Source organism: Solanum dulcamara, chromosome 3 (assembly GCF_947179165.1).
Source record: "Solanum dulcamara chromosome 3, daSolDulc1.2, whole genome shotgun sequence".
Lineage (NCBI taxonomy): Eukaryota > Viridiplantae > Streptophyta > Magnoliopsida > Solanales > Solanaceae > Solanum > Solanum dulcamara.
Genome location: NC_077239.1, coordinates 1,692,375 through 1,715,746, shown reverse-complemented (window position 1 = coordinate 1,715,746; position 23,372 = coordinate 1,692,375). Strand labels below are relative to the sequence as shown.

The 23,372-nt window shown below is 30.2% G+C and overlaps 2 protein-coding genes across 2 annotated transcripts; one reads left to right on the top strand and one right to left on the bottom strand.

Annotated features, from left to right (window-relative positions):
• Nucleotides 1-401: 401 nt before the first annotated feature.
• On the bottom strand, nucleotides 402-4,033 carry LOC129882106 (uncharacterized). Its single transcript, XM_055956259.1, has 4 exons — nucleotides 3,584-4,033; nucleotides 1,706-1,816; nucleotides 820-900; nucleotides 402-726 (listed from the first exon to the last, which is right to left on the bottom strand). The coding sequence occupies exons 1-4, from the start codon at nucleotides 3,827-3,829 to the stop codon at nucleotides 652-654; spliced, it is 513 nt and encodes a 170-aa protein (XP_055812234.1). The 5' UTR covers nucleotides 3,830-4,033; the 3' UTR covers nucleotides 402-651.
• A 13,811-nt stretch (nucleotides 4,034-17,844) lies between these two features.
• LOC129882105 (growth-regulating factor 3-like) lies at nucleotides 17,845-23,124 on the top strand. The gene is made up of 4 exons (XM_055956258.1): nucleotides 17,845-18,312; nucleotides 19,570-19,755; nucleotides 20,281-20,614; nucleotides 22,472-23,124. Exons 1-4 carry the CDS (start codon nucleotides 18,081-18,083, stop codon nucleotides 22,872-22,874), a joined length of 1,155 nt encoding a protein of 384 aa, XP_055812233.1. The 5' UTR covers nucleotides 17,845-18,080; the 3' UTR covers nucleotides 22,875-23,124.
• The last annotated feature ends 248 nt before the right edge of the window (nucleotides 23,125-23,372 follow it).

Below are 23,372 nucleotides of genomic sequence, written 5' to 3'. Positions count from 1 at the left end.
AAATATCAGCATGAATTCAATTAGTCATGCAAAAAAAATATTCATAACACATTAACCTGATATTTCTGATTTTATCTATAATATAACATGCTTTTATAGTTACAAGGATGTGATTGCAAGTCGAATTGCAAGTTAATAGTCAAAATTAAGTAAAACACACATAATTGTCTAACATACTTTCCTCCATTTCCACAAATAAATAAATATGTTGATCAACAACACACCCAAAAATACGACAAAGAGGAAGAATCAAAACTTCTGATTGTTATTTAATTTTATGTCGAATCAAACTAAATCACATAAATGAAAGACAATATGATCGTTAACCTTTCTTCCAGTAATACACTTCGAACCAAACTACACGATAAGAGAATAATAGGGGGGAAAAAAGAATCCACAGATTGAGAGAAGACCTGTTTTAGTTACAAACATGTTTACAAGGGTATTTCCCTTTTGACACCTAAAATTAGATCATCATCCTGCTAAAAATGAAAAGAGAACAACAAAATACGCGAAAAAAACGAAGAAAGAATACACCCACCAAACGCGAAAACAACCATATAATAAATAGAAATTTCGATTATCTTCTTAAATATATCACACAAGCCTATTTAGTCGTCACTTATGAGCTTTTTTAAGGTGATTTTTCTTTCAACGAATCGTTTCTACACTCTTGCTCAGCTCCTCCAACTTCTTCATCCTCATTTTCTCGCTTTCGCCCACCAGCTAATACATACGATGAAACATAAAGGTCAGACACGGAGAAGGGAGAAACGTTCTAAATATACACACGAAAAATTCAGTAAAATTCATATTCACCTCCATCAATCTTGATATAAGTTGTACTTTTTCCTTGTGTTTTTCATTGAAGGCCTCGAGAGATTCTTTGTATTCTCTCTCCTGTAGTTACAGATTGAAATGGCCACCATCAAGAATCTCGTATATCAGTAAGTAGTAAATCCCATCACGGGGGTTAAGTAAATTCAGATAAAGTAGTATTATCAGTGTAACGATTCATTATATTGCTATCTATGTTGCTTGACTCTTCAGTAATATAACACCACGTGTGTATCAAATCCTCCAAAAGCTATGCATTTTTTGAGGATATGACATGGTGACTACATTTTTGGAGGGTCCAAGCAACATAGATTGATATATCTACCATTTAACAGAATTATTACCCAGTCATGACTCGCATGCCAAAGAAAAAGATTTTAACGAGATAAAGAGCTTAAAACACGACAAAAGGACAAAAATACATCGTACGAGCTATGTAGACGAAAAACGTGAAGTGAATTAACGTCATCTGCCTAACCCTTAGTTGGCAAAGTCACCTGATACCTAAGCTAGTTGGATGTATAGCAAGCACTAGTAGTCGAGGTGCATACAAACTGACATGGATTGGTCCATCATATTAAAAAGACAATGCATAGGCTTATATTGCACACAGATATGGTGAGAGTAAATTCAAGAATGTAGTGCCAAATACATCGTACGGGCTATGTAGACGAAAAACATAGTGAATTAATGCCATCTGCCTAACCCATAGTTGGCAAAGTCACCTGATACCTGGCTAGTTAGATGTAGCAAGTACCAGTTGAGGTGAGTAGAAACTGGCATGGATTGGTCCGTTATAGGAAAAAAGACACACAAAATGTTAAGAGTAAATTCAAAAATGTAGTGGCAAATGGAGTATGTTTTATACCTTCTTCTGACAAGTCTGTCCCAGGGGTTTTAACTCCTTGTTGACAATATCAATCCTCTTTCGGACCGTTGAAACTTCTTTCTTCATTGGATCTGCTAAAGCTTCTAGTTCCTGATAAAATTTAGTTGAACTTCATGAGGTATATATAAATATATACATGTATTATACAAACTTTGAAGAAACTTGATCTGAAGTTATTTACCCTTCACAACAGTTGAAATTTCCCAAATTTATAACATTTTGTACCGATAATTCGGAAACAACCTCTCTACAAGGCTGCGTACACACAACCCTCCCAGGACCCCACACACTTGTTGGATTACACCGAGTATGTTGTTGTATAAACTGGCAAAACTTGATCTTTACACAATTACAAGAGTTACCCTTTGTCAACAGTTGAAATTTCCAAAATTTATACACATTTTTGTACTAATGTGAACTGGCAAAACATAATTACAAACCTGAATCATCAGATTTATGCAGAAGACCATAATTTTATAGAAGGAAATTAGCTAAATCAGAGTTCTTTTGGAGCTCCTCTTTCCCCAAAAATGCTCAAAAAGAAGAGGAATACATGTCCAAAATTCAAGATTCTTTTGAGAAAAAGAAACAAATCTCTGCTTCATATTATTAATCTCTCAGACTACCTTGCCCTAATTTTCTAATTTTCAGCTTAACATGACAAAATTCCTCAAACTCATAACAAATCTAAAGCTATTTCAAACAGACATATCTTTAATCTTCAAATATGCAGAAACACTCAAGAAAAATCCCAACTTTTAAGAGTAATTTTTCAATTAAAAATTCAAGAATGAAGAGAAAATCAAACCCCATACTAAAAAATTTTATGAAAACACCAATCTTTAATCTTCAAGTATGCAGAAATTGCCCCACAAAAAAAACATACTTTAAGAGCAAATTTCCAGCTCAAATTCAAGAAAATCAAACCCCACATTAAAAAAACAACACACCAATCTTTAATCTTCAAATATGCAGAAACCCCACACACAAAAAAAATTCCAACTTTAAGGCAAAATTTCCATTAAACAAACCTCCTAACAAGTCTAAAAGCTATTTCAGGTTCTTGAGCTAAAGAATTAAAACCCCATACTTAAAATAGAACACGCCAGTATTTAATCTTCAATTATGCAAAAAAATCCCAACTTTAAGTCTAAATTTCCAGCTCAAAAATCAAGAATGAAGAGAAAGTAGTAAGCTTTTTGTGTCAAAAACAGTAAACAAATCTAAAAGCTATTTCAAGTTCTTGGGCTAAAAAATCAAAACCCCATACAACCAAAAAAAATAGAACACAACCAATCTTTAATCTACAAACAATACAGAAAACCCCACCAAAAATCTCAAACTTTTAACACTAAACAAAACTCATAATACTAACAAGTCTAAAGCTAATTACAGTTCTTAGACTAAAAAATCAAAACCCCATACTTAAAAAAACAATCTTTAATCAACAAATATACACAAAACCACACCAAAAATCTCAAACTTTTAACACTAAATTTCAAGAAACTTACATGTTTTTTTTGGTCAAAAACAGTAAACAAACCTCATAATACTAACAAGTCTAAAGATAATTACAGTTCTTATGCTAAAAAATCAAAACCCCATACTCTAAAAAACAATCGTTAATCTACAGATGTACACAAAACCCCACCAAAAATCTCAAACTTTTAACACTATTTTTTGTCAAAAACAGTAAACAAACCTATAATACTAACAAGTCTAAAGGTAATTACAGTTCTTATGCTAAAAAATCAAAACCCCGTACTTAAAAAAACAATCTTTAATCTACAAATATACCGAAAACCCCACAAAAAAATCCCAACTTTAACACAAAATTTCAAGAAAATGTCAACAAACCTCACGAATAACAGCCAAACGTCTAGTTTCCTCTTCAATACGACCCAACTGAGCTTGAACTTTCTCCTTAACTTCAAGTTTCTTCTTTTCAATCTCTTCTTCTTTAGCTTTAAAAGTTGAAAGTGCAGATTTTGACATTTCTTCATCTTCTTTACTTAAATTCCCATTAAAACTCAAACTCCCTGAAATCTGACCAGCTTGCATCAGTGTCTGTAGTTGCTGCTGCTGTTGTTGTTGATTCTGCATTTTTTTTCTTTTCTTTTTTTTTTCACTAAGAAAGAAACTAAGAAGAAAACTCTTGTTCTTGTTTGAATTCTTTCTCTTTAATCTTTTTTTTTTTTGCTTTATTTTTCTTTCGCTTTTGCTTTTTTTGGTATGATGGAAATGGAATGGACCCTTCTTTTCTTTTCTCTTTTTTTTGAGTTCCAACTGTTGCAGGGTGCTTATGGAATATGGTATGGTACAATATTGAGAGGGGGGGGGGGGGCTTATTGTTTAAAGTTATATTGACAGCACATCTAATCATTTTTTTCAAAAAAAATGGTTGTGTGTGTGTGACCCACAAAAGAGAGGGGTGAAAAGTATAAATAGTTAAAATACTGTGGATGATTTTTTAAGTTAAAATATGATTGTTGTTTTATTAAGTCGAAGGTCTATCATATATTTATTTTTTTGTCTTTGAGATAGCCATAGGATCTGCATTCACTATATCTTGAATTTTTAAGTTAAAATATGTTGTTGTGTTTTTGAATCAAAGGTCTGTCATATACCGTCTTTCTATCTTTGAGATAGCAATAGGATCTGCATCCACAATCTCAAATTCTATTTTGTGAAACTACTTCTGATATGTTATTATTGTTTGGTATAGTGAACCTCTTTTATCTTGTTTTTCTAAAGTTCAAGAATAGATTTTTGCATATCTTTTATTTATCTGTTAAGTTCGTTTTATATTATTGTTGTTGTTTTTCGTTTACTAAATGGTTAAATCCACTAATCTAGATAGTTTATGTTCACGCCATTTAGGATCCATAAAGGAAAGCATTTTCTATCTAGAATTTTTCTATTCGCCTTATATAAATTCAAAACCTCTAATTAAAGATGAAAATATTTCATCTATCACATTATATTCATTGATGGCTAAGTACAGATGCATTTTTCAGTTAACTATCTTGTATCCAATATCAGAATCGATCGATCTGATTAATCTACATTAACAACATATATGATTCATGAAGAGAAGTGGTTCCATGATGGATTTTTCTATTCACATGGCTCAAACTCAAGTGAATATAATTAAAGAATGGAGTGATCTCATCTATTCATCATATTCATTGATGACTAAGAATAATAATATTCTTTTTCAGACTAGTCATCTGATATTCAACATGTCTTTTTTTCGGATTAACCTATAGCATTTGATTGGTATTGATCGAATCAATAAATTTAAATTTGTGTTATATATAATTCATCAAGGGAAAGTATTTTCATTAAAACTTTCTTTATTCAAAGCCTTAAACCAAAGAGATCTAATTAAAGACGAAAGAATCTCATCTATCCATCATATTCATGGGTGGCCAAGTAAAGATATATTTTTTTTTTCTTATGTTGTATTCGATATTGAAATCGACTAATCCTATTAGTTTTAATTTGCATTCTCAGAATCTATGAAACAAATTTATTCTATATCAATCTTTTTTACCTATATAATTCGAATTCAAAACATCTTATTAATAATAAAATAAAAGAATCTCGTCTATCTCGATATATCGATGGCCATCTTAGTAAAAACCTATGGATAATGGATTCACTAGAAAAGCAAAAAAAACAACAAGAAATGTCCCAACCACCAAGTCAAACTTTTCATAAAAGTAGATTGGATAAGAATTTCATAACTTTAATTTGCACGTATTATTGTTTTAGGCTATTTCAGAGTTTGTCTTTGTTCACTTTTTCTTTATATATTAGCTAAGTTTGGTATATAGGATATATATATATATATAATGGAGTATGAATTTGAATTTATATTATATTTAATTGACGGTATAAATTTATCTCAAAAAATTCTAATATTAATGTATAAATTTATCCAAATTTAATTATGAATATCTCATACTATCTCATTCAATTTAATATAATTTTATTCCATTTTTGAAGTAATATAAATTATTTTAGAAATTATAATTTTAAAATTATAATCATGAGGATAATTTAATCCGCAAATCAAACGACCCGTTTTACGTTCAAACTACTGCTAACTAGAGATTTCAAAGCTTGTCTTGTTTCACTGCCCAAACTAGTAATGAATCTTTCGAAGGATGGCAAAATATCTATTTGAGTCCCAATTTGAAGACAAAGATCTCGTTTGAGGAATATAATTTTTTGTATATAAGAAATAATATAAAATTGTATATTATTGTATTGAGGGATGAAAAACAAAAAAAAGAAAATTAAGAATAATGTTTAAATAAAAATATTACTACCTTTTTGTATGACCGTACGTCAAGAATTAGGGTGAAAAAATAGTAGATAGTTGAGTGTGGTCGTTCATTTGAGGTGGGGGTTAGTTATCTTCATTCCGCTTCTCCTTATTAGTAATATTTCCTCCGTTTCAATTTATTTTTTCTACTTTTCTTTTTAGTCTATTTAAATTTTAAAAAAATATTTCTTTTCTTTTTTGACAATTTTTTTTATTTCAAATCTTCACTGTTTAAGATTAAAGGATAGTTTAGTATATTTAGTTACATATTTTTAGTTTAAGAGATTCAAAAGTCTTTTATATTTTCTGAAACTTATGTCAAGTCAATATCGGACAATCAAATTGAAATAGAGGGAGTAGTATTTAGTAATCACATAGTTTCTTATTCTGCAATATTTTTTTTTTGCTATATCTTATTTCATTTTTGTTATGTATATATCTTGACATTCTGATGTCATTTTTTCTTCTTGCAATCCTTTTTTGAATAACTTTTTTTTTAGAAAAATAAGGATCTATCGAAAATAACGTAACATTTCTATACTACAAAGACATATAAAGGTAATAAATATTTGAGTATATTTTATCTTTTTTAGTTCACTTGTGGAATCACATCGGATTTGTTGTTGTACAAAACTTTTTTGTTTGTTAGTTGTAGTGGTTATATTCTCTTGAGCTGTTACTACCCAACTCCAACTAACTCTTACACTTCCTCCACATGGCTTTGGTGTGCAATACTTTACTTTCATAAATTATCATTCTTTAGTAAATACCATTAGTAGTAGAATACAATGTTAATAGTATAATTTACATCACGTAAACTAATTATACAATAAGGTTTTTATTAATTTATTTATACTTTTTTTGCTTAGGCAAATTGTAAGGTATAAGTGATGTTGTTGCATGCCATAAAGATAATAGACAGCTTGACATTGTTCACTTGACTACTCTATCTTTTCAAAGACTTTTAGGTAAGGTGCCATTCGAAAACGATTAAATTTAAATTTGTATATAATAAAGCCTAATTATAAAGGTAGTTCTCTAATTAAAAAAATTTTCATACCCAAAAAATATCGAACTTGAAATGACTGACAAGAATGAAGGAATCCCAATCGTTCCACCATAATCTTCGATGGTCTTTACAAGACTTTTAGTTAAGGTGCCATTGTTGTATTATTGTTTTAAGTTATTTCATTCACATAACGCAAGTATATTCTTCTTTTTTTAGATATTTGGTATCTACCTCCATCTTTGTGAGTTTGCTCACTTATCAGTCTTCTAAGATCAAATAAAAGGAGGCAGGTTGGTGGGTTGAGCAGCTAGATTGTCATCAAGACTTAAACTAGTCAATTTGTGTTAACTAACTAGTATAGGATTGAGTTGTGTGGCTATTATTACATTGTTATTTATGTTGTTGTAAGTATTCGATACGCTAAGTTTACTAACTCCACTCATTCAGATTTGTATCGGATAGTTGACCGGCGAAGTCAGAATTTTCATTAATGAAACTCAAAATATATAATTAATTATAAATTCAAAAAAAAAAATCTAATATAACCTTGTACGTAATATATCATGTAACTTTCTGATAAAAGGAATTCGAATGAACCCTTACGCCTTTCTTTAATGTAGAAAGTCAAAATGAATGAGTTGAATAAGTCTACTGTAGAAAAAAAATCAAGAATTAAGAAAATCTAAATAGTAAACATAGGACTAAAATAGAATCATATTTAATTAAGTATAGAAAAAACTAACTTTATTATCTTTAATTTTGTCTCTTTTTTTCCCTCTCATTTTAATAGTCTGTCCTTCCAACTATTGGAAGAATGGGAGTTATGGGGACTATTGTACTGAAATATTGATAATTTTTTTTATAAAAAAAAATCATTTCTTAAAGAAAGGGTGCTTAAGAAAAAAGTTTGGTAAAGAGTGGGCAGAAAGGGTGACATGCCTGACGGCTTTTTATTTTATTTTAATGGAGACATGATTTCAACTCGGTGTTCAATATCTATATTGAAGTCCGATTAAAGGTAAAACTCTTCTTAATAAATACGATTTTGTACCCAGTGATTCAAATATGAGATCTTTGTTTAAGGATAAATGAATACTTATCACTCTACAACTATCTTTGTTTGGTGCATGTTGGTGCATGCATGACTTACCAACATTAAAAAGGATAAAAATAAGAGATAAATAAATAAATAAAAATGAAAAAGAACTAGCCTTGAGAAAGAAGAAAAAGTAATACTTAATTAATTATTAAAGATTACGTTAAAATAGTAACTATTTTTATATTTTTAATTTGTCATTTTGAGCTCGAGTTATTTTTATACATCTCAATCCGTATTGTGAGCTTTGATACACAATATTTTATCAGAGTGAGACACTTCTCGATGCGAAATTGAATTAATTGAACTTTAAAAAAGTAGTGAAATGAATTGAAAGATTTAGCTAAAACTCTCTTAACAAATATGACCAACTTTTCAATATTGATTTTATAAGGAAGAATCTTTGTCCGTCACAAAACATTACAAAAATTATTTCCAAATTATTTTTCAAACACTTCATTTTACGTGTTAGTTGGTTATGAGGGGGGCCAAGCTGTACTTTACAAATTCAAAATTATTTTTTAAAAAAAAATTATTTATAATCATAAAGTTGATAGTGCTTAATCTTTTTTTTTTCTTCATAATGGAGGACCATTTTCTCCCACTTGACCAGTTGACATTTTTAAGATTCAAAATTTAAATAAATTTTTTCGTTTGATCGGACGGTTAAAATTAAACGATCACGAAGATCGTGGCCCTAGGAATCTCTTATGTGGGACCATCAACGGTGGATGATCAACCCACGTAATAATTAGTAATCAATTTCGCGTGCTAATCAATTTGTCTACTCGTGCAAATATAAATTTGATAATTATTTTGTGGTTGTTTGTGCAAAACCTAATCATTTTTATTATTATTTTTCTTGGAAATTTGAAACAAAAAAAAAAAGAATTTTGATTGTGAAAATATAATTTTTGTAACTTCAAAAAGGAAAGGATAAAATTCTTTAGGGAGATTTTGGCGAAATAAAAGATAAAACGAAGATAGAAATTCTTTGAATTGATCAAAATTTTAAATTTTAAAATATACAAGAAAGAAATGATATAATAAAAGAATGACTTTTTGTTGGCGAAATAAAGGACTAAATGATGATAGTAATTATGAGTTTGTCTAAATTTAAAATTTTAGAATATATGGGAAAGAAGTGAAGATGTCGATATATGAGTATTTAGTGACTATTTCCTTCAGGATGATGAAAATAATTTTTTTGAGTCGATCAAATTTAATTGTTTTGAATATATGAAAAAGAAATGATACTCTTTTCTTCTTAAATTATGTGATATATTTTCGATTTCAAAATTCAAATAAGTCTATATTTAATCATAATTTTTTTCATTTAATTAAGGATGCTTACAAAATAATGATAATCCTTATTTTATTTGTATTATTTCCTCTAATATTTGGATTTCATTTTCAAAACTTTATCTTCAATCATTTGCTCTGTCATGACAGGTCAAAATGTGTATAATATATGATACTTAGTATTTTAATTAAGTACTAATTGAGTATATGTTTAATTTCTCATATAAAAATTAATCTATGCTTGAAAATGACGGTAGTTAACCAACTGTTTTTTCTTTGGATTTTCGACCTAACTCCAATTATTAGCTCCAAAAAAAAAATGATCACTGGGATTCAGTAATTTCTTTAATACATTAGAAGATAGCAAATTAAATTGACAAACAATCATAAGACTTTGTCTTGGTCTTTTTTTATATTGGTGTTTTTTTTAAAAAAAAAAAATATCCATTGAAGACCTCAATTTAATTAGATATTAGCCTTATCATACATTGGGTAAATATGGTTCTTCTCGAGTACTTATAGTTGACGGTTATTTCTGAATTTCATCTCTGTTGCAAATGAAACGTGAGAGTTTCTAACGATTATAAAAATAGTATTTACTGATCATTTTTATATATATCTTTGCAAAATAATCATTATCGTGAAATTACTCCATGACAATGTCCTAGAGTTTTACATGTGAAATTTGAAAGATAGTTTCACAAATAATTATTTTCTAGCTCGTGTAATTGAACGATGTTCATGATCTCTGATATTTTATCTATGAAATTTGAAACTGCATGTAGTGAATATTCTTCAATAATATGGATGAAAAATAGATAGTAGGCACTGTGTTTATGAACAAATTTGAAGCTCATTGATAGTAGCTATTTTTATATCAAGTATAAAGGTTGAAATGGCTATTTATGAATTTACACCATAATTTTATATATAGGCTAGTTGGGTAAATAAATGACATTTTTGGTTTGACTAAAGATGTGAATTAGTATCATAATTTGAATTTGGAAAGTTTTTGGAAAACAATTCTGAAGAGAATTATAATGCATTTAGATTACTTTTTAGGAAGAAATTAAAAGCGAAATTAATTCAAACGTCCTTTTCAAAAGTAATTATCACAATATAGGTCTAAATTGAAATTCCATTAATTCATGAACTTTTAATACATTTCATAATTAAGTCATGACTCATAAGTCTCAACAAGAGACCTGAAAATGATGTTAAAATGGTGAGTATTAGGATTACTCATTTACTTTGCTATTAATCAGAAGTCTCGATTTTGAGCCTTTGATATTAGAAAAATCTGTTAGAGAGCTCATACCAACTAAATGAGTTTTATATGACGCGAGTTTTAATTAATCAGAATACCAGTATGAATATCAGTCGAATAAAAAAAAATTAAATGTAAAATGACAACTAACATGTCTATATAAAAAAATGTGGATTTATCTATAAGGATTGAGACTTTATTGTTTCTTTCTAAATAAATAAAAAGCAATTAATATCTTTTTGTTCATTTATTAACAGAAAATAATTAAACTGTCAAATTCAGTTGGATAATCCAACATTTTGATACCTTAGTTCCACCTATTTATACTCATTTTCTTTTTGTTTGTATTAACAAAAAAATTCCTAATTGGACCCCATTAACTAGTATTTAATTTTAAAAAAATAAAAATAAGTCCATAACTGCTTATTTCTGTGATATCGAAGCTTTACCTACTATTACCTCCGTTTTATATTAATTGTTCACTTTTTCTCTTTTTACACATCTCTTAAAAAATCATAAATAAATATTAAAAATTAATTTTACTAATTTACCTTTTAAAACACTTTCTTTGAACATTACAAACTTTTTTACATTTTACAAAAAAATTAATATCTGAAACATCGTGACTTTCTCAATAAATAGTTGCCAACAAAATTGATTTTATTCAGAAGTTAAGTGCACACGGCCAGGGGAAAAGGAGGCGGGAACCAAAGGGCGGGCTCCACGGTTAACTAAGTAGAAGATGGATTGTTTTGTTGAAGAAAAGAAACTCAGGACTGAAAACAAATCGCGATGATTTTTCTTGTTCATGAATGGCTCTATTTCATCTTTTTAGGCAAAAAATCCACATTCGTTTTGTTTCAATAGAAGCTAGATTGACACCTTCAAGCCTAGAGAGAAAGAAGCTCTTCGTGGCAAAAGTCGTAAAGAAAATATTATTCCCAATATTTGGAGTGTTCAATGGATTCCATTATAATTGGGCCAGAACCAATAGCCCAGAGAAAAAAACATACCAAAATTATCCAAAAGGTTATTATGGACTTTCTCCTCAAATTCAAATATGTGGGGTGCAAAATGAGTCACGTGCAATCACGTGATTAATTTGCCCTTTCTTCGCTTTGAACAAGAGTGCTACTGAACACGAGGAGGGAGCAGGTGAAGCGTGTCGTTCGTAATGGAAAGAACCTTTCTCATGTGACAACACACCTTATTGATCCATAACAAAAATGTCATAACTAGAAATTGGGCCTCATATTTTAGCTGGGCTCAAGGCACTACAAAAATAAATGGGCCAAGTTTTGGTATATGAAATAATTGGTTTTAATGAGTTGATTTGCACAAATAAGTTGGTAAATTTTCATGCTCTTATTTAATTTTTGTCCCCACTTTAGAAATTGTTCACAAATCTTACCGGATTGATAGAACTTACCTGTACCTTATTCAAAAGTTACGAAAAATTGGTATATGATTTAGTGTATTCATTTTATCTGTTTTGTTAAAATTATTCACAAGTCCTAATCGATTAAAATGACTAGGTATTATCTTCATTCTACATTTAGCTTGTTAAATTGTGCACATGTCATGGCATATTTGTTAAAACTTAATGTTATCTTTGTCACAACCCGAATCCAGGTGTGATGGCACTCATCTCAACCCACCGAGATAAGTTAGCCTAAAACTCAACGGAAAGTAAATGCGGAAGTAATTAAGATAAAGAAAGGTTTAACTTAGTCAAAAATAAATAAATAATCTCAAAATCTTCCAAGACTGGTTGTCACGTATACAAGCCACTAATATATTACCGAAGTACGAAAGAAAATATAGTCACAATGTCTTTGTCTCTAGAGTAGGACTAAAACATAATAAAAGAGTAAGAGATGTTCGCTAGATGGATGTAACAGCTACCTCAACACTCGAAATTGATAACCTCGGCTGTAGTGGAAAACAGTATAAGATCAAGCAGGTCCGGGCTCACAACCTACACAAGTGTGGAAGCAAGGGGTGAGTACCAAACAACACGGTACTCAGCAAGTGGATAGCTAAAACTAAGCAAAGCTTAATAGATACAAGTACTCCTGTCCTCCCAACCGAACCTCCTTAACTACAACCTGCATAAAATCAGCCCAACTCTACACTTGTACAATAACAATAGTAATACTATCCACAAATACTCATCAATAGTCTCGTCAATGAATCATACCAAGTCAAGTTCAGCACACAGAGCAATATGGGGGTAAACACAAAGTCACAAATATCAAAAAGGTGCAATGCAGTGCAATGAAATGATGCATGTCTGTCCTATCGGTACACATCCGCTGAATCACAGTCCGGAACCCATGGGGGACATTTCTGTCCATGTAACCTGCCACGGAGCGTGTGGCCCGTCCCCTCAATATATATATTCTGCCACGGAGCGTGTGGCCCGACCCCTTTATTTCATAATACCTGCCACAGAGCGTGTGGCCCGACCCCTTTGTTCATAATACCTGCCACGGAGCGTGTGGCCCGACCCCTTTTGTTTCATATCATTTTCAGTCTCACATAATATGTCAGAACCAATGCAATCAATTCATGTTCATATAATTCACGATAATAACATGACAACAACAATAATTTTTCCTATCTCACATCAACATAGTCATTTCACTTGTCCAAAATCACAACATATCAATTCCACCAATACATGTCATTAGATCACCATTTTTTTACCCCTCATCTCCATTTTTTTAAGGTCAATCATACAGTCAATAATCCAGTCCAATTCTCATTACTTCCTAGTATATATGACACGGAAATACAAGCATCTATAAGCTTAAACTGAGGTTTAGAAATTCACTTGCCTTAATTAATCAAGCAATTACACCGGTACTTGAGCCTTCCCTTTTCGTTGGGTCTCCAAATCAATGTAATCTAGTCAAATAAATAACCACAATAAGATTTTGAAACTAATAACACCCATATTATTATATGTCTAGCCTAGACCCAAAACCTACTCAAATCTATAATCAAGTTCTTAATGTTGACGTCAAATAACATGTCAACTCTCATATTTCCAAATTTTAAGCCTAGGGTTAGGTTCTAATTTCCCCAATATTATAAATTTAATGTAATTCATAAAATATAATATACCTAATATTTAATTATCTATTTTAATATATCAAAATTCAGGAACTAACTCATTCTATGTCATTGAAGTCAAATCTGAAATTTTCTTTCCGATTATGTTCACTCATGACAAAATAAACTTACATGTCAAATTTCAGCTAAAACGGATCGTTATTCGACCCCCAAATCAAGATTTTATATGAAGAACCCTAGGGTCATATTTTCTTATTTCAACATTGTTTCTCCACCAATATACCCTAAAAATATGTTCATAATCACATGAAAATTTAATGGAAAGGACGAGAATAATTACCTTGACGCTTTAGAATGAAAATCCCTATTTTTCTCTTCTCCTTTATTTTTCTTTTCCCCTTTCTTTTCTTTCTTCCTCCATATTGTTTTTCTCTTCTCGTTTTTTTTTTCTGCCGCTGCGTTTGTTACTTACATCTGATGGCTTAATGCCATCAGATTTTTTTTATATATATATATATATATATATATATATATTTTTTTTCTTTTCTTTTATTATTGTTTATTTTTTTTTCTTTTTTTTTCTTTTTCAAACTAATTATGTATTAAAATTTACAAACCCTACTAACATATTTTAATAAATATAAGAAAAGTGGTATAAGATATTAAATAAATTAACACTTTAGCCCATCAATTAAATTAATTCTCTAAAATTATCTCTCAACTAATTAACCAAAGTTACCAAATAGTCCAAATAATCCATTAAAATTTTACGGGAAGGGTCTCATATGAAAGGAGGAGAACTCGTTCTAAAAATGACCTAACGGGTCATTACAATCTTAATCTATCTATCTTGTTAAATTGTTCACGAGTCATGAGTCATAACAGATCGATATAAAAAATGATGATATCTTCATCTATATATTTTGTTGAGTTATTCACAAAAAATGGCAGATCCATATTACTTTAATCTATCTTCATTATACCTGTCTGATTGAATACTAAATTCATATGCTTGAGTATCGTCTTCATATTATTTATCTTGTTAAAATTAATTATTTTTTGTACCAATTGACCCTTTTTGAGACAATGATTTAGTAAAGATGACTTCTTTTATTTCTCTTGTTTCTTTTATTCATGTGTTAATGAATGATTAACTTTGCTAACTAGGAAATTTAATACGTAATTTATGTAAGATCGATCACACGAGCTTATAATATTGAGCGTTAGACATGTTTAAAGCACAGAGGATGGATATCAATGTTTCGACTTTAGATAACAAAACAAAATTTAGTAGTATGAAAACAAGGAAGACATTGGAAAAATAAGTCACGTCCAATCACGTGATTAATTTAAGTTACTAATAAAAGAAAATTAATACACTTTCCATTTATTTTTACTTGTTAAATTTAATTTTGTGAGAGTCAAGTTGTATAGATTTTTACCAACATTTTATGATATATTTTGTTATCATAATATATTTAGGATGATTTGTAATTTACAACTTATAATATTTTTTTTATAATTTTTTAATATTTAAATTTTAATTAAAATCTAACTCAATTTAGCTTTTAAGATTAGTCAAATTAATTCTCGTTAAATGAAACATGACAAGTAAAAGCGAACGGAGGAAATAAAAAACTATTCTCTTTGTTTCAATTTGTTTGTCTTGTTTTAATTTGGCACGGAGCTTGAGAAAGTAAAGAATTTTTTTTGAATTTTATCTGCTTAAACTAAAGATATGTAAATATACCAAATGTTCTTTAATTTTATGATCATAAACAGGTCACGTGGAAAAAAAACATTTGGGACCCACATGAGAAGCTGTTAAATTTCTGACACAAAACTGTGAATTTTTATTTGACAATTTGTGTCAGTAATGTATAGAGTAGTCAAAGACATGTGACCCACCACCACAATCTTTTCTTTAATTATTTTCAGATTTTTTAAAAACAAATACTGTATACTCCTATTTATGATAACAAAAATATCTCTATTCTAAGAAAATAAAAAAATATTCGTATATATATATATATATATTCCTTATTGATGAATAGTATTGAATAAGTAGGTGCAAAAAAGATTTTTTATGATGGTGAAATCAAGGAGGGAGGTAAAAGCCAAGATACGAATTCAATTAAATTCAATATAGTAACTTTTATTCAAACAATGTGTTTATGTTAAGAGATCATTAAATACTTTAAATATTAAATTTGATTATTATAAAAAATATGTTAAAGATGTTCAATTAGGTAAAAAGATGGAGCAATTTTATAATGCTCTCATATTTTCTCATGGTAGTCCAAGGGATTGGTATGACTTTGTATGTATTGACTTGCTTCGTCCTGAAATATTAAATATATGTGATTGATTATATATCATAATTTCTTTATAACTATCTTCTATGCGAAATTCACTGATCAGATTAGTTTCGATTTACACCATACAATGCCCATAAAGAGCAAAATTATTTTAATCGAGTCATATAAAAGGGAATTTTGATTAGTTGGATTGAATCTGAATTTTGTAATTTTTTCATTCTTAAAATTCGTATCCCAAGCCAAAATATACAGCTAAGAGTGAATAAATTCTGTCCATTTTATCCTACCTTTAATAGTCGAGACAAGTTTCAAAATTTTGAATTTATTCGAAAAAAGACAACTTATATTGGATTTGAATAAATTATTTATATAGGTTAAATACTTTTTTAAAAAACACAAATACAAATTTTTAGATAATTTTTTTAATTTTTGATAAATTTATAACTAGAACTCTAGGTCCGCACTTATTTTAGGGTTGATTCTTTATTCTGATTATCATGACAAGAAGTAACCAGAAGCAAAATGAAGACATTTGACCACAAATTAAAGTTTTTAAGTCAAATGGTTGCACTTGACAATATCATGACATGCATGTGGAAGGGCAAGAGGATGAATAAATTTAAACAATTGTATATCTCATCTTATCTCTGTTAAATAACACCCAGAGAAACATATTAACAGGGAATATCTTGGTAATTGTAATTAATTAATAATTAAACAAAACTTGTAATCTTGTTCCATTATAAAGAATAATACTAATAATTATAGTTAGAAAGTGCATGGAGGGATAAAAACTCATGTGTTTGCAAAAGGGCTTTCACATCAAGCCAAAATACCCCTATCATTAATTAAACTTTTTTCATCCTATACTTGTAACATAATCTTGCTCTAGCTTTTGACCAAATAATAACACTAATATTAATAATCTTACCCTAGCTTCTAAAGAAAGTTGAGGTAGTGGTAAAATTACGTACATATTATCAGTGGCGAATTCAAAATTTTTATTAAGGGGTTCAAAAAATTGTAATGTAGTGTTTGAGATTTGAACTTGAAAATTCAAGGTGAATTTTGAATTCTTCAATCACTAAGCCAATCTCTAATCTTATGTTTAAGAAGTTCAATATACTGTGTAACTATTTGCCGAGAGGATTCGGGTAAACTCCCTCGATACCCTCTAAATTCGTCCTTGCATACCACCCTAACTCCCCAACTTTACATATGGAATTACACAAGATATGTGGTTGGTTTTAAAACAAGAAAAAAGACCTAACATTTGTTATAATTATGCTATGAAAAAAGGTCTAAATTTGGTCTTCATTAGTAGTTTGACTCGCCACGCAAAAGCGGATTCAAAATTTAAAATTTTATGAATTTTATGATTCTTGACATTGAATCTATTAAGAATTTAAACCTCAAATCATATATTTAAACACCAATTTAAAATTATGACTTCATGCCACATGATCCACCCAGTGTCTTGTACCCATATTGGAGCTCGATTAAATTTGGATTCACGTCAGGAAGTTCCACAATGAGTTAAAGCGCTCCCTAAAAAAAGCAACTCCGTATTCAAAGAGAGACTGCCGAATTCAAAACCTCTGATTAAAAATAAAGAATTACTTACCACATCACCATGATCACGGCCCTCATTGGTGTAAGCTAACTTAGTTTTCAAGGCCTTTGAGTGGCCTCAACAAAGTCTATCTTTGCAGCTTTTTCTCCCCCCTTCTTCTCTCACTGAACTCTTCCTGCAAAAGATACATACATACAAAAATGGTCCACATAAGAACTCACTGCAAAAAAAGCTTTTTTTCATCAACAACCAAACTTTAAACATCAACAAAACTTCAAGAAAACAAACCAACAACAACAACAGAATCCCCCCAAAAGAAACAATCTTTTTTCCTCCTCTGTAACTCTGCCCCCCCACCCCCACCTCCACCCCACACCAATGGACTTCAATTTGAAGCAATGGAGAAATCAAGAGAAAAATGAGTCATTAGAAGAAGAAAAATCAACAAAGTTACCAAGACTTGTTCTTCATCTTGACTCTTTTTCTTCTTGTTATTCACATTCTGCTTCTGATTCTTCTGCTCTTCCATTGTTTGTATCTGAACCTACCAGTAAATTGTCAGCATTTACTCTTTCTGCAGATTCAACACTCACTACAACCAAATTTTCCAGTAAGTAAATACTACTTTTAATTACTCTCTTTTGTCCTTTTGTTTCTGTTTGGCGGATTCAAGATTTGAACTTTATTAGAAAGTTGTGAAGACAACTTCAAGATTTGAACTTATTGGTTCGAAATGTCATTAAAGATTTGAATTTTACGAGTTCTAGACGTCTTTTTGTATCTTTATAATAGATTTCTTAAATGAAGATACAAATACAATTGTCATTCTATTTATTGTTGTTTAAGGATGTCAAGTTAATACAGGACGAGTAAAAGTAAAGATGAAATGAGGGATTACTATATATTGAACTTTGTTGAAGTTTCATATATATTAAATCTTGAACCGCCTTAGCGAAATTACTAGATTTTCCATGGCTTGTATATGCAAAGTTTCGAGCTTGTATCTACATTCAAGATTTAAATTTTATGAGTTTGAAATGTCACTTTTGTATCTATTTAGTAGATTTCTTTTATCACATATATAGAGTTTGAACCAAAAATACTGAATTCGGTCCAAATCAAATATTATATTTACACATATATGTGAAAACTTAAACACTCCTAGGGAAATTTTGGACTTTTCCATGGCTTGTGTCTCTTAAAGTTTTGAGCTTTTTATTGGTAGAAACGTATTCAAGATTTGATCTTTATGAGTTTCAAATGTCATTTTGTATATATAGTACATTATAAAATTTGAGCCAAAATTATTGAATTCGGTCGAAATCAAATATTATTTTCTCAACATATATAAAAGAAAAACTTGAACACTCGCGAAATTTCTAACTCCTCTGTGGCTTGTGTCTCTTAAAATTTTGGGATTTTTTATTTGTAGAAACGTATTCAAGATTTGATCTTTATGAGTTTGGAATGCCATTATATATATATGTTAGATTTCTTAACACATACTTATTATTTGAACTATCAGTGTTGAATTTGGACACTCTTAACGAAATTACGGACTTCTTCACTCCTTGTATCTGTTAGGAGTTGTCTGGTGTGAGGTATAAGATAATTCCGAGATAAAATGTAGGATTATTTTATTCTACGTTTGATCGGAAGTATTAATTAATCCTTGAATTATTTATCCCACAATTTATACATTAGTGATGGGATAAGTTATCCCATATACATGATGAAATAACTTATCCTGTGACAACTTATTCCGGGATAACTTGTTCCCAACCAAACGACTCCTTAAAGCTTAAAGCTTTTTTGTTGTTTATGTAACATATCCATGATTATTTTTTCTTCTTGTTTTGGAGTATAGGTATGGGAATTGGTTACTTCAGCTTAGCTCAGTGGCAAGAACTTGAACTACAGGCTTTGATTTACAAACATATGTTAGCTGGTGCTCCTGTTCCTCATGAACTTCTCCATCTTATTAAGAAGAGTCTCATCAATTCATCTCCTTATTATAATTTTCCTCAACAATATCATCATTATCAACAAGCTTGTAAGTTTTCTTCTTTTTCCAAATTCCACTTATTTATACAGTTTAAGTAATATATATCGTCAGTATAAACAAATTTTACACTAACATATCATTTTTACCTGTTGTACATTTGTAATAGGTAGCATATCTTATTTTCAAGATTTCATTTCAAGGAGCTTTACGTGTGTATATCCTTTGAATGACCTGATAGTGTGAAAAATGGAGAACACATACAAATAAGAAGTACTATATTCTTGCTATATGGCTTTAGTCAACAAAGTCAAGCTAAACTAGTATACTTTTACTTCATCTACATAATCACATTCTTGATCTTTGTATGATGTATGTAATTGCGTAGTCGCAAACGGTGAAGGGCAGTCAGTTAAACAATATTTAGTTTGAAATTTATATGGTGCATCTAGAAAAATATACCAAGTATATACATAAAAATTATTGTACGAAATTCCTGACTTCACCATTAGTCATATACATAAGTTCCAAGAACAAAAGATTACTAACATTTTTTCTTTTGTAAAAATTATGTAGTGTTACAATCAGGATATTGGGGAAGAACAAGTATGGATGCAGAGCCAGGGAGGTGTAGGAGAACTGATGGGAAGAAATGGAGATGTTCAAGAGATGTAGTGAGTGGACATAAGTACTGTGAACGCCACGTCCACCGTGGTCGGAACCGTTCAAGAAAGCCTGTGGAAATCACCACAACCATTGCCGCCCCTCGTGGAAGTAATGCCACCAGCAGCGGGGGCGGCAGTGAATTCTTTAAAGTAAACCCCGCCATGAAGAGTAATGGCGGGGTTACTCCTCAATTTGCTCTATCTGGACATGCAACTTCAATAGATCTTCTTCACCTCAATCAAAGGTATACATTTTTGAAATATCGAGTTTAAGTTATATGCATCGATAATTATATACTAATATGTGAAGAAATCATCTAAGTCTTTTTTTACTTTCACCGACAACACGAATGGTTTTTAGCAAAAGAGGATATGATTGATCTTTTTTCTTTTTTACAATCATGATATCTTAATCAATTTGCGTATATTTAAACTAATTTCATAAGATATGTATTACTTTACATCAAGCTATCGAATAATTTTGTCCACTAAAACCTGAATAGATGACAAAAGAATAACCTATATTTTTGTCTCCCACTACAAACATGAATGGTTTTTAGCAAAAGAGGAGACAAGAAGTTCAATAATGCTATGACAACATTGAACTCTTTTAACTTTATTCTAAAGAGACTAATTTATGTGTGCTCTTCTAACCCCATCCTTTCCTTTTTTCCCTACCACCTCCAAAGAGACATCTCAAAGTTATAATGTTTGATTGATAGTTGTCTCCTAAAAGGAAGAATATCTAAATTAAAACCTTGATCAAATAGCTTTATCTTTATCTACTTCATCTATTATCACTTTTTCCAAATATTCTTCTTTTATTCGCTGTTGTGGGTGGGGGAGAGGGCACTTACTGAGAGGAGCTAATATTAGGATTGTTTTTGGTCCATTTGTTGTTTTCCCTATTCGATTTGATATATGTATCAGAATTGATTAAATTTAGATTCGTGTTGAAAAATTTCATAATTAAAGATTTAGTTCTTCTAAACTAAGACGACTCTATATTCATGACCGGAATCTAAGAACTTTGATTTAAAAATGGAGACTTACAACTCGACCATAAATATTGTTGATTAATACTTGTCTCCCAAAAGGGTGGATATTTCTTCGCTTTATTGAGGACATGACGATCCTAGATAGAAAGGTTTGGAGATCAAGAATAAGAGTAGAAGAGCAATAGATAGCCAACATTGCAGTATTAGTTAATATATGCGTAGTATCATATTCTCCTAATTTTTACTTTTGTTATGTTTATCTTGGCATTTTCTTTCTATCATGTTTTGATTATATTTATTTTGAGCCTCTATCAAAAACATGTTGTTCTCGTCCTCACAAAAGGGAGAATATCTAAATTAAAACCTTGATCAAATGGCTTTATCTTTATCTATTTCAAATTCCATCATCATATTTTACATTATTCTTTTATTCACTCATGATGGAGGGTCCACTTACTGAATTCTTTTCTTGTGATTGTTAAAATCTCATTCAAGATTTTTTTTGTCCACTTTCAGTTTCATGGTCCACATTCTTCATTTATTCTGAGTTTGCTTTAGCCTTTAGTACATAGTTGCACCCTATCCACTTGGAGTAAAAACATATTTACACGATCAAGTCATATAAGTAAATATGTGTGATAAATATTAAATGGTAATAGGCTAAAAAGCTTAACTAATTTTTTGTCACAAGTTAAACTTCAATGATAGTATGAGATAATCTTAACATTTTTAGTCAGCCAACTATAAATTCACCCTCCTAGTCGTAATAGTTTATAGTCGTTGTCAGTGTATAAATCAATATATGACGTATATACAATGATTATACAGTGATCACACACTGCATACTAATTAAAATTTGTGAAAAAAATAAAGATTAGGGTTATTTTTTGTTTTTAGCTTTATTGGGTTGTTATGTAGTGTAAAAATACTTTTTTCCTCTTGGAATCTTTACACAAATAGCCTGTCTGATTCATGGTTGTTTTTCCTAACCGATGTACACATAGATTATATACGGTTATACACATATTACATATGAATTATACATATCTTAATTGTTGACTAGACGACTATTCAAGTTAATTCTTGTTCTTGTTAAATTTGTAGGCCTTCAAAATCTATAATTGAGAAAAAGTGCCCAATGGAAGCCCAAATTGATGGTAAATCCAGTGGCCGAATCCTTCGCCATTTCTTTGATGATTGGCCTAGACAACAACTTCAAGAAAATGAAAATGCTAGTTCACTGGCTTCTGCAACCAGCCTCTCCATTTCGATGCCTGGAAATCCCTCGTCCGACGTCTCGTTAAAGCTCTCAACGGGAGACAGACATAACTCTGGTACTCGAGTCAACAACGTTGAACATTCGACATGTGGAACGAACCAAGTGGCATCAATGGGTGGACCACTAGCTGAGGCTTTAAGGTCATCGATGTCCAACTCATCGCCAACGAGCGTTTTGCATCACTTGCCACGTGGCAGCACATCGGAGGCTAGTTATGTTAGCACTTGATTAGGCAAGTGCAATATTTTTTTTTTTAAAAAATGGCAATGGTGTTTTTGGACTCTATGTTGTATTAATTTTTTCCATCTTTTTGTATTGAAAGCACCCTACTAAGAGGCATTGCAATTATTGTGTTTGTATTATTTTGGTTTGTGTAGGTGAAATCATGAAGGTTATGCTTATTTCTTTTACAAGTAAGTTGTGCATGTTGCTATGTAACTATTATTAAACTTTGGATCTTATCCCTTGAAAGACTTGAGTAATGTTAAAATGACAAGTGGATGACAAGGGTGTAATTACACTTATTTATTCATTATATAATTATATTGTCCGAGTCAACTTTCAATCCGACGACATTCCAAAAAGAATGTGGTCGATCTTTTTTCCTATGGTGTTAAAATTTACGCCTATTTGTATTTATTTAGTGATTAGTCTACTAGAGTAGGTACTTGTTCAACCTTCATGAGAATTCATATTAAGCACTTGGATTCCCCCCCCCCCCCAACT